The sequence below is a fragment of the Poromitra crassiceps genome (genome assembly GCF_964638095.1).
Source record: "Poromitra crassiceps genome assembly, chromosome: 26".
In the NCBI taxonomy this organism is placed as follows: domain Eukaryota; kingdom Metazoa; phylum Chordata; class Actinopteri; order Beryciformes; family Melamphaidae; genus Poromitra; species Poromitra crassiceps.
Window position 1 is genome coordinate 11,532,039 of NC_139640.1, and position 16,562 is coordinate 11,548,600.

A 16,562-nucleotide genomic window follows, 5' to 3' on the forward strand; every position below is an offset into this window, starting at 1 on the left:
ATCGCAAAAAAAAAAATTTTTTTGGGTGCTTGCAGTCAGGCCACTCACTGAACAGCAGGCCAGACGCCGCCTACTGGTTTACTAGTGGTTTTATTACTTTATTAGTTAGTCTGAAGTAATAATTACACTTCAGGGTTAAAGTGGGTGCATCTCATTGTAAAATTGGACTTCAAACGGCCCAAATCTGGCTTCAAACGGCCCAAATTGGGCTTCAAACGGCCCAAATTTCACGTGCGTCGGCCGATATCGGCCTGGCCTGCTTGGTATCTAATGCCCAGCCTGAATTATGATCCCAGTCCGCCCCTGTTTTTAACTATATCGCCCAGCCCTACTCATGATATAATATACAGTCTCTAGTGTATGATTCAACTTTTCCCATGTTCTAATCTAGTGTAAAAAAGCAAACAAACTGAAAAAAGAAAAGAAAAAAATAAACAAAAATCGCAATAAATCGTAATATCGAATCGCAATAATCGTAGAATCGCAATACTTAAGAATCGCAATATAAATCGATCGGCACCCAAGAATCGTGATAGTATCGAATCGGGAGAAAAGTGAATCGCCACAGCCCTATTTTATGTCCATTTGTTTTCTATTTGCGTTTCATGCTGCCTCTTGGCCAGGTCGTCATTGTAAATGAGAACTGGTTCTCAATTGACCTACCTGATTAAATAAAGGTTAAATAAATAAATAAAAATCAAATGAACTGATATTGAACACGGGCAGTGAACTTGATGCCTTATCCTATTTTTTCATAAACTGTCAGATGCCTATTTCTGCTGCTTTGAGTCGTGCTGCATCACATCACAAGGTTGACTGAAAAGCCACTTCTGTTCAGTCTATCCAGTAATAGCCCCGCCCCCTGTATCGTCCCTCAATGAAGTCCTAATTGCATTAGCAGATCAGTGGCTGTGTCTATGTGTTGGGTTTTATTAGCAGATCAGTGGGCGGCTGTGTCTATGTGTTGGGTTTTATTAGCAGATCAGTGGCTGTGTCTATGTGTTGGGTTTTATTAGCAGATCAGTGGCTGTGTCTATGTGTTGGGTTTTATTAGCAGATCAGTGGCTGTGTCTATGTGTTGGGTTTTATTAGTAGATCAGTGGCTGTGTCTATGTGTTGGGTTTTATTAGCAGATCAGTGGCTGTGTCTATGTGTTGGGTTTTATTAGCAGATCAGTGGCTGTGTCTATGTGTTGGGTTATATTAGCAGATCAGTGGCTGTGTCTATGTGCTGGGTTTTATTAGCAGATCAGTGGCTGTGTCTATGTGTTGGGTTATATTAGCAGATCAGTGGCTGTGTCTATGTGCTGGGTTTTATTAGCAGATCAGTGGCTGTGTCTATGTGCTGGGTTTTATTAGCAGATCAGTGGCTGTGTCTATGTGTTGGGTTATATTAGCAGATCAGTGGCTGTGTCTATGTGTTGGGTTATATTAGCAGATCAGTGGCTGTGTCTATGTGCTGGGTTTTATTAGCAGATCAGTGGCTGTGTCTATGTGCTGGGTTTTATTAGCAGATCAGTGGCTGTGTCTATGTGTTGGGTTTTATTAGTAGATCAGAGGCTGTGTCTATGTGTTGGGTTATATTAGTAGATCAGAGGCTGTGTCTATGTGTTGGGTTTTATTAGTAGATCAGAGGCTGTGTCTATGTGTTGGGTTATATTAGTAGTCTACTAATATAACCCAACACATAGACACAGCCACTGATCTGCTAATATAACCCAACACATACACACAGCCACTGATCTACTAATAGTAGATCAGTGGCTGTGTCTATGTGTTGGGTTTTATTAGCAGATCAGAGGCTGTGTCTATGTGTTGGGTTTTATTAGCAGATCAGTGGCTGTGTCTATGTGTTGGGTTTTATTAGCAGATCAGTGGCTGTGTCTATGTGTTGGGTTTTATTAGCAGATCAGTGGCTATGTCTATGTGTTGGGTTATATTAGCAGATCAGTGGCTGTGTCTATGTGTTGGGCTGAGACAGTCGCGCTCATTTCCACTTTGCCTGCATTTGATCAGACACGTGTAAGGTAGGGATGTTAACAGTTAACCGAAAGACGGTTAACTGCCGTTAAGAACGTAACCGGTTAAAATTAATGAACTGCAATTAACCGTTTTGCCCACTTCAATCTCTCCAGAGCTTTCACTGCGTTATACCTCCAGTCCATCCAGTCAAGAGAAACAACGTTAACAATTAACCGATTAACTGATTGTTAAGGTGCGCAACTAACGGTTAAGGAAAATGCATGAAATTCCCATCCCTAGTGTCAGGTTCAAAACATCACACACAAGAAGGGCTTCTTCAATCCAACTCTGCAATGTAATGTAAGCAACAGTCGAGGTGAAGGGGTCAATCGGGTTCGATTCACTTTTCAACTCCACCATCTGTCCAGACAATCATCTGTCCAGCCTGAACTTGCAGCTTGTAGCTCTTGCGTGCAGCTTTTGCCATCTGATTATACAAGGATGCATTAGATGACAGGTGTTGAAGGACAAAAACTGCACTTTTCTCTCATTAGTAACATATCTTCCAGGCCTGATTTGGGGTCGGTCAGGCTTGGTAGGATTTTTGGAAGAGGCGCTGCCTTAAATATAAAGCACAGTAGAGAGGAAAATGTGAGACACACTCAAGCTCAAAATATATCAGTTTAATTAGCTCAACAGTCTGATGGAGGTCGCAAAACCAAGACTACTTTTTTTTTTTTATTACAATTATTTTTGTTTTTGAATGCAAGCTTGACTAGGCTTTGATTAGAATCAAAATTCGATATAGTCAAAATGCAGTCTGGCCACAATGTGCTAAGTGATGGGGAGAAGTCATGGGGAATATGAATATGGACACAGATTTAACCCATTGATACCTGATGCAGCATTTGCATGTATATCCCTCATTTGTGCCCTTAAATCCCTTAAAGGGATACACACACAAATGCTGCATCAGGTATCAATGGGTTAACCAAATAATACAGCCACAAGAAACACTTCACATACATTTCAAGGCCAAGTGTCATATTCAGCTATTTGTGTCTTCTGGCTACAGATCTTTGTGATCAGATCTCAAGGGGACAAACTTCAGCGAGTGTACCCAGTAGGGCTGTCACTTTTTATTCGAAATTCAAATTCAACTTCGAATGTGGGGGAGGGGTGCATGTTCGAATGTATAATTGACCTGTTCGATTTTCTTTTTTTCTAATTAACCAAAATTAACCAACTGCTGCTTGCTGGTAATGTTAATCCCATGTCAGAAAAAGTCTCCAGATTTGTCGCGTTAGTCTCTTCTGAGAAAGATTGTCTCCAGGGTCTGAAAAGTTGTCTCGAGTTGGATGCAACAAAAAATTAAAATTAAAATTAAAATTAATTAACCAAAAAACTTTGAATATATTCGAACATTTTGCGGGCAATTAAAGTTCGTTTCGAACTTTATTTTGGGAAAAAGTGACAGCCCTAGTACCCAGGCTCTCCACGCATTAACGTCACCTGTTGACTCGTCGGGGGCATTTGTCCGGCTTGATGTCCACCTCGTAGTGGTAGACGTCCATCTTGGGGATCTCCACCTCGAAGTAGTTGGCCAGCAGCTTGATGGGCTTGCCCACGGTGCCCATGCCCGGCCGGCGGGGGGCCTGGAACACCTGCTGCAGGGGTGGGGGGAAGGCCCCCTGGGGCACTGGACAGGAGGACAGGGCAGGAGACATGGACATGATGGGGAGTGGGTGGGACAGGAGGCAGGACAGGAGACATGGACATGATGGGGAGTGGGTGGGACAGGAGGACAGGGCAGGAGACATGGACATGATGGGGAGTGGGTGGGACAGGAGGACAGGACAGGAGACATGGACATGATGGGGAGTGGGTGGGACAGGAGGCAGGACAGGAGACATGGACATGATGGGGAGTGGGTGGGACAGGAGGCAGGACAGGAGACATGGACATGATGGGGAGTGGGTGGGACAGGAGGCAGGACAGGAGACATGGACATGATGGGGAGTGGGTGGGACAGGAGGCAGGACAGGAGACATGGACATGATGGGGAGTGGGTGGGACAGGAGGCAGGACAGGAGACATGGACATGATGGGGAGTGGGTGGGACAGGAGGCAGGACAGGAGACATGGACATGATGGGGAGTGGGTGGGACAGGAGGCAGGACAGGAGACATGGACATGATGGGGAGTGGGTGGGACAGGAGGGCAGGGCAGGAGACATGGACATGATGGGGAGTGGGTGGGACACAACAACAGTGTGGAAATGACGTAGGGTCATATGTGGGCGGGATGAAAAGGCGGGGTTGCAGGAGGGGAGTGGTTATAGGTGCATTGAGTCAGCAGCAGGGAGAGCAGGGGGAGGAGGAGTCAGTGTAGGCAGAGTCAGCAGCAGGGAGAGCAGGGGGAGGAGGAGTCAGTGTAGGCAGAGTCAGCAGCAGGGAGAGCAGGGGGAGGAGGAGTCAGTGTAGGCAGAGTCAGCAGCAGGGAGAGCAGGAGGAGGAGTCAGTGTAGGCAGAGTCAGCAGCAGGGAGAGCAGGGGGAGGAGGAGCCAGTGTAGGCAGAGTCAGCAGCAGGGAGAGCAGGAGGAGGAGGAGTCAGTGTAGGCAGAGTCAGCAGCAGGGAGAGCAGGAGGAGGAGGAGTCAGTGTAGGCAGAGTCAGCAGCAGGGAGAGCAGGGGGAGGAGGAGCCAGTGTAGGCAGAGTCAGCAGCAGGGAGAGCAGGAGGAGGAGGAGTCAGTGTAGGCAGAGTCAGCAGCAGGGAGAGCAGGAGGAGGAGGAGTCAGTGTAGGCAGAGTCAGCAGCAGGGAGAGCAGGGGGAGGAGGAGTCAGTGTAGGCAGAGTCAGCAGCAGGGAGAGCAGGGGGAGGAGGAGCCAGTGTAGGCAGAGTCAGCAGCAGGGAGAGCAGGAGGAGGAGGAGTCAGTGTAGGCAGAGTCAGCAGCAGGGAGAGCAGGAGGAGGAGGAGTCAGTGTAGGCAGAGTCAGCAGCAGGGAGAGCAGGAGGAGGAGGAGTCAGTGTAGGCAGAGTCAGCAGCAGGGAGAGCAGGGGGAGGAGGAGTCAGTGTAGGCAGAGGACAGGGCAGAGAGGGTGAGAAGTGCAGGCAGGAAACGTAGGCAGAGACAGGAGACAGGAGACGCAGAGACAGGAAGAGGAAGAGGAAGACGAGATGGGTGAGAGGGACAAGAGAACAGGAGAGGAGAAGGGAGAGTATGACGAGGGGGGGTGGCAGCGAAGGGAGGAGAAGCGCGTCATGGAAGGGGTGAGACGTGGGGGTGAGACGTGGGGGTGAGAGGGTGACAGAGGAGGACATTGACAATGCATTAAAAAAGGGGGGTGAACAGAGGAGAGGAGAGGAGAGGAGAGGAGAGGGGGTGAACAGAGGAGAGGAGAGGAGAGGGGGGTGAACAGAGGAGAGGAGAGGAGAGGAGAGGGGGGTGAACAGAGGAGAGGAGAGGAGGAGGAGAGGAGGAGGAGAGGAGAGGAGAGGAGAGGGGGGTGAACAGAGAGGAGAGGAGGAGGAGAGGAGAGGAGAGGAGAGGAGAGGAGAGGAGAGGGGGTGAACAGAGGAGAGGAGAGGAGAGGAGAGGAGAGGAGAGGAGAGGAGAGGAGAGGAGAGGAGAGGAGAGGAGAGGAGAGGAGAGGGACAAGGGGACAAGGGGGAGGAAAAAGAATATATTAGCAGTGGTTCTCAAACTTTTTCACATCAAGACAAGGACCCCTAAAGTGACAAGTTAGACCACGGACACCCAACTGATAAGATTTTGTCCCAGGGTCCCCCATCTGATAAGATTTTTTCCCAGGGTCCCCCATCTGACAAGATGTGTTGCTGTTAGATGTTTTATTACAGTAAGTGTATGAACCTGTGCTGGGAATTCAGCCCTTTAGACAAGAACACTCAGAAACATAACTCCAAGTCATAAAAGTTGCATTGTTGTGAGAAGTGAGAGCTGATATCTTTGTGGGTTTGTGGGTGGGGTCCTCCTGCGGGGATGGGGGGATACTGTATGTTCTGACTGAGTGTGTGTGTGTGTGTGTGTGTGTGTGTGTGTGTGTGTGTGTGTGTGTGTGTGTGTGTGTGTGTGTGTATACAGGGTTTTTTGTAGATGTTTGTGGTGAGAAGCTCAGTGAGAAGCTCACTGGAGAGGTGCAGCCTGTCTGAGCTGAAAGTCTGAGAAGATTCCGCCTGCAGAAACATCATGTCCTGCAGAAACATCATGTCCTGCAGAAACATGATGTCCTGCAGAAACATGATGTCCTGCAGAAACATCATGTCCTGCAGAAACATCATGTCCTGCAGAAACATCATGTCCTGCAGAAACATGATGTCCTGCAGAAACATCATGTCCTGCAGAAACATCATGTCCTGCAGAAACATGATGTCCTGCAGAAACATGATGTCCTGCAGAAACATCATGTCCTGCAGAAACATCATGTCCTGCAGAAACATCATGTCCTGCAGAAACATCATGTCCTGCAGAAACATCATGTCCTGCAGAAACATCATGTCCTGCAGAAACATCATGTCCTGCAGAAACATGATGTCCTGCAGAAACATCATGTCCTGCAGAAACATCATGTCCTGCAGAAACATCATGTCCTGCAGAAACATCATGTCCTGCAGAAACATCATGTCCTGCAGAAACATCATGTCCTGCAGAAACATCATGTCCTGCAGAAACATTATGTCCTGCAGAAACATGATGTCCTGCAGAAACATTATGTCCTGCAGAAACATCATGTCCTGCAGAAACATCATGTCCTGCAGAAACATCATGTCCTGCAGAAACATCATGTCCTGCAGAAACATCATGTCCTGCAGAAACATCATGTCCTGCAGAAACATGATGTCCTGCAGAAACATCATGTCCTGCAGAAACATGATGTCCTGCAGAAACATGATGTCCTGCAGAAACATGATGTCCTGCTGCAGAAACATCATGTCCTGCAGAAACATCATGTCCTGCAGAAACATCATGTCCTGCAGAAACATGATGTCCTGCTGCAGAAACATCATGTCCTGCAGAAACATGATGTCCTGCTGCAGAAACATCATGTCCTGCAGAAACATGATGTCCTGCAGAAACATGATGTCCTGCAGAAACATCATGTCCTGCAGAAACATCATGTCCTGCAGAAACATCATGTTTCTGCAGAAACATCATGTCCTGCAGAAACATGATGTCCTGCAGAAACATGATGTCCTGCAGAAACATCATGTCCTGCAGAAACATCATGTCCTGCAGAAACATCATGTCCTGCAGAAACATCATGTCCTGCAGAAACATCATGTCCTGCAGAAACATCATGTCCTGCAGAAACATGATGTCCTGCAGAAACATGATGTCCTGCAGAAACATTATGTCCTGCAGAAACATCATGTCCTGCAGAAACATCATGTCCTGCAGAAACATCATGTCCTGCAGAAACATCATGTCCTGCAGAAACATCATGTCCTGCAGAAACATCATGTCCTGCAGAAACATCATGTCCTGCAGAAACATCATGTCCTGCAGAAACATCATGTCCTGCAGAAGCATGATGTCCTGCAGAAACATGATGTCCTGCAGAAACATGATGTCCTGCAGAAACATGATGTCCTGCAGAAACATTATGTCCTGCAGAAACATGATGTCCTGCAGAAACATCATGTCCTGCAGAAACATGATGTCCTGCAGAAACATCATGTCCTGCAGAAACATCATGTCCTGCAGAAACATGATGTCCTGCAGAAACATCATGTCCTGCAGAAACATCATGTCCTGCAGAAACATGATGTCCTGCAGAAACATGATGTCCTGCAGAAACATCATGTCCTGCAGAAACATGATGTCCTGCAGAAACATGATGTCCTGCAGAAACATCATGTCCTGCAGAAACATCATGTCCTGCAGAAACATCATGTCCTGCAGAAACATCATGTCCTGCAGAAACATGATGTCCTGCAGAAACATCATGTCCTGCAGAAACATGATGTCCTGCAGAAACATCATGTCCTGCAGAAACATCATGTCCTGCAGAAACATGATGTCCTGCAGAAACATCATGTCCTGCAGAAACATCATGTCCTGCAGAAACATCATGTCCTGCAGAAACATGATGTCCTGCAGAAACATCATGTCCTGCAGAAACATGATGTCCTGCAGAAACATCATGTCCTGCAGAAACATGATGTCCTGCAGAAACATCATGTCCTGCAGAAACATAATGTCCTGCAGAAACATTATGTCCTTGGGCAAGAGTCCACGAAATAGAGCTTTTTTGGGTCCATGTCTCTCACTCCCTGCTCTGACCAAGCCTTATCTAAGCCTTGAAAACAAAGGAGTGACTGAGGGATGATGCTGTGCTCTGCAGCTGTGTCTACTTTAACACTTTAAAGTTAAGATAGTGGTTATACTTATGAAAGACTGACTAATAATGAACTAATCTGTCAACAACTAATGACTAGTAAACTGCTATCACAACACCCATGAGCAAAACAGTCATATACATTCTGTCATTGTGTTACTTTATAGTGAAAATAAATTGTCTTCCTTTTTTTGCTGGGGAGGGACCCCCTGGAACCCCCTGGAGAACCCCTAGGGGTCCCCGCCCCGGACCCCACTTTGAGAGCCACTGTATTAGAGAAATGTTTATTTACATAGCCCACACACAGAAGAATACAAACTTGATGTAATGCTCTTCAGAAAGTGGTCAACGATTTTCAACCACCCTTACATTGAATTGTCTCCTCAGAGACATTGATAAAAATGCCACATGATCGATTCCATTCCTTAACGATCAATTATCGATTTTCGATAACTGATGAACATCCCTAGTACAGCCATAGAGTAGCCAAGGTCAAGGTGTGTACAGCCATAGAGTAGCCAAGGTCAAGGTGTGTACAGCCAAATCGCCTATCAGGGGATACGGCTTTAGCCAATAGGGTTGTCAAAAGTATTGATGAAAGTCTAATACTAAAAATTTGAAACCGATACAATACTAATTTGCAACAGAGATCGATATTATCAATAACAGTGGCAGCTCCTGAGCTTGAAAGCAAGGGAGGATACTCCCTTGCTTTGGTCGCCAGCGGAAATCTTGTGTGTTTTTTTCTTTTCTTTTGCAGTTTTAAAACAGATTTAGAGGAATATCTCAGTTTAATTTAGCATTAGGATTAGACTGTTGTGATGTCATTATTCAGTTTTAACCATCAATAATTGTTCCTTTTCTCATTATTTCATTTCTCAGAGTAAATACTGTATATTTATTTAGAGATTTTTGTCAATTATTTGTGCTGTTATGGTTATTATTAGCTTAGTTACTCACTTCTACACTAGCTTAGATTGTGTTACTTATGGATGGAATTATAGTGAAAATAGATTATCCCCCCTTTTTGCTGTGGACCCCCCTTTGAAAACCACTGGCTTATAGGCTACAACTGTTGTGAGAAGCTGGTGAATTTTTGCACATTTTCAATGCAGATTGATTAAACAATCTGCATTATTTAAACAAACAAATTAGATGGATTAAACAGCTGTCATCTGGTGCATTTTAGGCCCAGGAGAAACAGAGTTGATCTGGGAATAATTTCTGGCTGAGCAATGCAATGCACCTCAAAATAAAGTAAGCTATTTACAGTTAGTTTGTCAGTAAAAGGTTTGATGAATACATAAATCAAAACCACTCCACTACTGTACTGGTGACAGTAGCTGTCGTAAAGACAGGGGGAGTGATTATCAGCTATACTGTCATCAACTTAATACCAACATACTCGTTTAGTTCCATTCAATTGCATGGAGGGGAAAGTTACCATCAACTTTGAAGCGTTATTTACCCCCCTTCCAATTAAATTTTTTCAATTTTTATTTATTTGTTCAATAGGGGACAGTGTACATTAATGAACTGAATTGCCCCTTGGGGATAAATAAAGTTTTCTGAATCTGAATCTGAACATTTGAGCAAAATGTAAATGCACGACAATTGCAGTCACAAGACTGATTGACATTGTTAGTCCCCCTGACAGGTACAGGCCTTGTGTCCTGATGGGGAAAAAGTAACATGGTGCAAATATACAGGATTAAAATAACATCTTATCTCTAAAGACAAGTGCAGCAAGAGAAAGAGAGCTAGCTAATACACAAGTATACAATCAGAAGTATACACAAGTATACTTTAAAAAAAGTTTAAGATCTACATATAGAGATTTAAGCAACAAATATGAAAAGAAAGAAATGTACAGTATACTACCCACATAGCAATACAGTAGAACCGTTCTAGTTCTTTACCCCTAACTATGAGTACAGGTTTGAGTGGACTTCAGCCATCTCTTCATTTGACCTTTAAACATGCTCAGCGTCTCTGAGAAAGAGAGCTAGCTAATACACAAGTATACAATCAGAGTAACTATACTCTTAAAAAAGTTTAACAAATATGAAAAGAAAGAAATGTAAAGCAAACTACCCACATAGCAATACAGTAGAACCCTTCTTGTTCTTTACATCTAACTATGTGTACAGGTTTGAGTGGACTTCAGCCATCTCTTGACCTTTAAACATGCTCAGTGTTGGACATTCCCTAATAGAGGATGAATTGTGTTCCAGAGTTTACCACCCTTGACAGACAGAACTGTCTGGCCAAAGGTGGTGCGCCTGTATGGGATGACACAGTCGCCTCTGACTGAGGTTCTGGTGGTTCTGGATGTGGATCCAGATACAGGTCTCCGCTTGATGTACTCATTTAGCGGGGGAGGAGCAAGGCCATTTAGACCTTTGTAGATGGTGCAAGCATATTTAAAGCTAATGAAGTTGTTGAAGCTTAGGAAGTTGTGTTTAACCAGAATGTTACAGTAGTGATAGGAACAAATACTTTCAAGGCTCTGTTATAAAGTGACTCAAGTGGTTTGAGTGTGGAAGTACATGTGAGTGACCAGCTGGTCACACAGTAATCCAGGTGAGAAAAGATCATTGCGTGTAAGAATGTCCTAGCTGAATCTATAGACATGCTTCCCAACATGCTAGGTTGACATGCTTGGTCCCAATCGATTCCTTGTTTCTTCTACTTTCATATGGTATAAAGATCATCACTCTCCTGACAAACTAGCATGACATGGTTGGTACAAATCCATTCCTTAGGTTAAGTTTCATATGATACCAGAAACGTCACTCTGGCATTAAAACGGAGCCTGCTGCAGTCTCTGAAAGTAAATGTTCAAAATTGGGATATTTCTTAAATATCGTGATATTTCTGAAAATCTGCCGAATCCGGTTAATCCTCATGTGTATGTAAAAACTGTTTTCTGTAAAAAATAAAAAATAAAAATAAAAAGCTATTTTAACATGGGGGTGAATGGGGATTGACTCGCTCTTGCAGCCCGTCTCAAGTGGCAGGAATCACTGTTTTTGCTACTCCTGCATTAGCGTCAATACCAGAAGAAGGGCGGGATTTCACAGGCAGAGAAAGACTTCCACTGGAAAACACAATTAGCCCATTAGCATAGCAACTTCCATTGAACTGATGCGTGGCCAGGCAGCTAGCACAGTTCCCAGACCAGCAGCACGTGGAAGAAAGAAAGAAAGAAAGAAAGTCTGAGGCAGTGCGGAGGTCTAGGTCTGGCCCGCTAAACGTGAGACTAGCCGTGACTCCTTGCCTGAGAGAGGGGCCCAGTGTCTTAACCTCTGGGGTCCCCAGAGAACAGCCCCCCTGCACCACAACAAAGAGCCCAGCTGCCCTGCTCCTACAACTCACACATGGCGGTGTCGTGCGGGAGAGGGAGTGTCGTGCGGGAGAGGGAGTGCCGCTCGCTACAGCGAACACACACACTCGGGCACACAAACACACGGGGGCCCCGAACTACATTCCCAGCCTCACCATGGAGACACCACGGCAACACGCCCATTGTCATGGAGATCAGAGAACCTGTGTGTGTGCGTGTGTGTGTGTGTGTGTGTGTGTGTGTGTGTGTGTGTGTGTGTGTGTGTGTGTAGCTGTTGGAGATGATGGGGGGCCTGCCACCGTGGTCCTACTGAAGGGACCTTGGCCTTTTGGGTCTTTTGGTGAGAGTTTTCCCATGTCGGGCCGATGTGCTCAGGCTCCTGTCATCAGTGATGCCTTCTAAACATGGACATACATTAGTACTTGAGGCTTAAGTTGGGGTGGGTAAAATCCGTGTTGGCGGGAGCGCGCTCACAACGGACTGTGTCTATATACATATACAGCCCCATCCGAAAGATGTCTGGAGATCTTCAGGAGTCCACTGCATGTTTACAAAGGGCCTGTAGTCTGTCCCAAAGTGGAGGATCCCTGCTTTCAAGAGCTGCTATGGAAATCGTGGGGTGAAAGATAGCACTCAGTCACATGTGCACTAAGCCTCCAGAAACCTCCAAGCTGAAGAATATTCACAGACATGGGAGCAGATACTAGACATTGTGTTGACGACACGTACAAACAGCATGTATGACAGACAGACAGCACTGTGTGTGTCTGAGTGTGTGAGCGTGCAACACACATGCACTGTCACACACACGCATACAACACACACATGCACCATCACACACACATGCACCATCACACACACGCATACAACACACACATGCACCGTCACACACACATACAACACACACTTCATGTACACACATGCACCATCACACACACATACAACACACACATGCACCGTCACACACACATACAACACACACATCATGTACACACAAACCAGCTCAGTGGCCTTGTGGTCTGAGTGTCCGCCCTGAGACTGGAAGGTCGTGAGTTCGATCCCCGGCCGAGTCATACCAAAGACTATCAAAATGTGACCCATTTGCCTCCCTGCTTGGCACTCAGCATCAAAGGGTTGGAATTGGGGGGTTAGATCACCAAATGATTCCCGAGCGCGGCGCACGCTGCCGCTCACCGCTCCCCCAGGGGATGGGTCAAATGCGGAGAACACATTTCACACACTCAGGTGTGTGACAATCGTTGGGACTTTGACTTTACCTTTACAACACGCACTTCATGTACACACACACATACAACACACACTTGGCCCTTGTGCCAGTGCAGACAGATGGTGAGCAGTGGAGCCAGGCCTCATATCTTTCCCTGTCGTCGGTGGGACGTTAACCAGCAGGAGCCCAGAGTCCAATCAACTTTCTGCATCACAACATGGACTCACTCACTAGCTACTGTCTTTAGTTTACAGGCAGAACTACTAGCAGTCATCCCCAAGTCACAAGTCTTTGAGAGGGGATTGACGACCTTAACGTTTGGAAGTTACTGAGAGTCTGAGAGGCCATTTACACCTGGCGTTAACATGTGTTTTCTGTGATCAGATTGCAATCAGATTGTGTTTCATCACTTGAAAGTACAGGTGTAAACACCCCCAAAACGCATTGAAGAAGGATTGCAATCTGATCGGCCAAACCACCTCCGGAGGTGGTCAGGGATGCATTGTGTACACATTGAACACAAGTGTAAATGCAATGTGTCCTCTCAATCTGGATACAGCAACTGTATGCGGATTGAGAGGACACCCATTTCTGCAATCAGATTGCAATCAGATTGCAGAAAATGCATGTTAACACCAGGTGTAAATGGAATCAGGCTGAAGTGATAAAATACAATCTGATTGCAATCTGATCACAGAAAACGCATGTTAACGCCAGGTGTAAATGGCCTCTGAGACAACATGTTCTGTACACATTCCTATAGCAGTTCATGAATGATGGACAAACCAAATGTGGCTTTACGTCCTTGAGGGGGTCTCCAGAAAAACGGAATGATTTATTTTCACTATAATTCCATCCATAAGTAACACAGTGACATCATGTATGACTATTACGCTCATGGGTTTCATACACTTTCTGTCATCAAACATCTGATCAGACCTGGCTTCCAAAGCTCACTCATGCAGCTTAGCGTTAAGCCTAGCTCCCTTGACGGAGCTGGTTAACGGGCCTTTATACTGGGGGGAGTGAGTTTAACCAACCTGTCCCGCTACCCGGGACACAAGGACTCACAGTCATTCGGTTACACTCGATGTGGCTTTGAAGTATTTTTAACTGTTTACAATGATGAGCATTGAGAGAGGTAGGGCTCAAGGGTGCTTTCTCACTGGGGACCCGGGAGCGGAACCGAGCACACTTGTCCCCAAATTGACCCCCAGGTGCGGTTCGTTTCATGAGTGTGAACATTGCGTTCCGTGCACGGGCGCGAAACAGGGAACCGTGACAGGGTCCACTTGAAAAGGTGGTCTGGGGAACGCTTTGGCGTGCCCCTGGGACAGAACACTTGCGAATCGTGAACAATGCCAACGGTACCGAACCACATAGACGACACACGGGCGAGGATATACTCCCAGTCCCGGCGTAGTTGATGATGACGCAAGTGTTTCTATGCAAGTGTTCCATTTGGTTCCTGAGCACAGGAGAAATCATGTCATGTGAAAGCTGACCAGCGGGGGAGAGGGGGAGGAGGGGCAATTGTACTCGGGCACAGAAGGAAACAAGACAATCGCTCCCAGTGGGAAAGCAGCCTAAAAGACCCTGAATTTGGTGGTGATCTGCCCAAGATAGCTAATGATGGAGGATGATTGTTGCTGATTTATAAAAATGTTTGCTCAAAGTGAAATCACGTGACTGGCTGTTTACAGCAGCTTTCCATCACACATCAGGGGGTCACAACGCACATGAGACAGAATAGCCAATTACGCACCAATTGTTTTGTTTTTTGATCAACTATACTTGGATCTCTGAATAATTGGCTGTTGACCATGAGCTAATCATGGCAATCAATCAGCTCAATCTTGGAAAAATAACAGGTTGAATCGTCACACTTCAAACACAAAAGCACAGACCTCGAGATGAGGGGTGGTGGGCCCCCTGGGGCCCTTCCCCCATCCCCGCCCCCAAAAAATAAAACAGGCCTATTCATTGAGGAGATATAGGCTCAGCATCCTGAATTACAGCTAATTTTAATCAAATGCCTACTTATGCAGGGGGGGGGGGTCTTGAATGTATGATGCAACTAGTTAACAAGTTCTGCAACGACTTCACACTATTACATTTAAAAAAGAAATGACCAGCGTTAAATCCTTCCCTGCCCGAGGCTGGTTCAAAACAGGTTCAAGTGTGTATTATGTCTGGAAGGGTTCAAGACGTTACACAATAATATGGACTTCAGACATGGAAGATCTAGCTGCTGTTTAATGGGCTGCCTGCCTCCTCACCTCACCACCTCAGTGTCGTCATCCCCCAAGGAAACTGCCAAATCAAGAGCATCATATGGCTGCGCAGTAGCGCCAGATATGAAACTGAAGCATGTTACATGTTACACATGTTACCCACATGCCATGCACTGCACACGTGTCTCAGTCTCTCTGAACCCAACCAAGTTCTGCAGAATCCCAGCGGCACAGATGTGCTGATTTCACAACTGGGGATTTTTTTTTTTGGTTCGATGCAAATAAATAATTCATCCTCCATCACTGCAGATGTCAGGGCTATGCTTATGTCCCACATGTGTGCAGCGATAGAGAGATCCAGACTGCCTTAAGACTCGGAACATCCTCCATAAAGGGAGGCTCTCCTCTGTGGGGGTCTGCTGTGCTGTGCGGGCTGCAGCCAGCTGCTGCTGGAAGGCGCGCTGGCTTCACCTCGTCCCTCCTCACCGAGATTCCCACGACCCCCCCACCCCCTGCCACCCCCGCCCCTGGCTGAGGACAATATCAGTGCACCAAAGACCCGTCTAGCAATAATAAATCTAGATCAATATATATATCTTTGTTTTACAAAGTGCTGTAGAGGGCATGAGAACCCCCATCTCTCTCTCTCTCCCCAACGTTGTAATGCCACCAGCCCAAATCAATGCACCTCCCTCCCTGTGATGCCAAGGCCAGGCCACGGTGCCCCGGCTTTGAACTGCAGTCTACTATCTATCTGCAGCGATCCTTCAGGTAGCCGGCGGCTTTACTGACACATTCAACCCAGAAACGAGCAGATATAAAGGTGGACCTACCAGCGCCAGACGGTCCCGGCTCCATCCCATTCACTTAGCCGCGCAGGGGTACAAGCTAGCTAGTCCGGGGTGCTGTGGCCACAACGCCGGCCCCTTCAGGCTGGAAGCGTCTCAGACTTCCAGCCCCCTCCTCTCCTCTCCTCTCGGCGTGTCGTCTTCTCCTCTCCTCGGTGTGGTGGACCCCCGCCCCCTGCCCCCTGCCCCAGAGAAAAGAGAAGAAGCCCCCAGACCCGCAGAGGAGTTGAGGCTAACGGCGATAGCTGGCTGTCTGTCTGCCTTCTGACCCAGGAGCTGCTGGAGGACGGTAGCTTGATTCACTTTGTATTTGGCCGGGCGGAGCGATCTCCCCCGGGGCCCCGATTCAGCCGATTGTCCGCCGGCGTTGTGATTTCTCCTGGTCGGTCTGTTCTGTTGTGCTCCTGCTCTCCTGCTCTCCGTTCAAGCAGGATTCTCCAGCGGAACAAAAAAGGCCAGCCCCTCACCCCCCAAAATCCGAAGCTTCTTCTTTGCCATTAAAACATGCACACATGCACTGTTGTTGAACTTGGTGTCGCCCTCCAGTGGTACAATCGTGGAACTGCATAGTATGTTTGCAAAATGTAA

At 46.6% G+C, this 16,562-nt stretch overlaps 1 protein-coding gene across 1 annotated transcript in view; it reads right to left on the reverse strand.

The window, feature by feature from the left end:
• The window catches only part of ago1 (argonaute RISC component 1), a gene marked incomplete at its 5' end in the record, with an annotated part of 43,895 nt that extends 27,911 nt beyond the window's left edge, over nt 1-15,984 (reverse strand). The window contains 2 exons of the mRNA XM_083661277.1: nt 3,474-3,660; nt 15,960-15,984. Coding sequence (XP_083517403.1) covers nt 3,474-3,660; nt 15,960-15,984 — 212 coding nt within the window. The remainder of the gene's footprint in view (nt 1-3,473; nt 3,661-15,959) is intronic.
• Between the last annotated feature and the right edge of the window lie 578 nt (nt 15,985-16,562).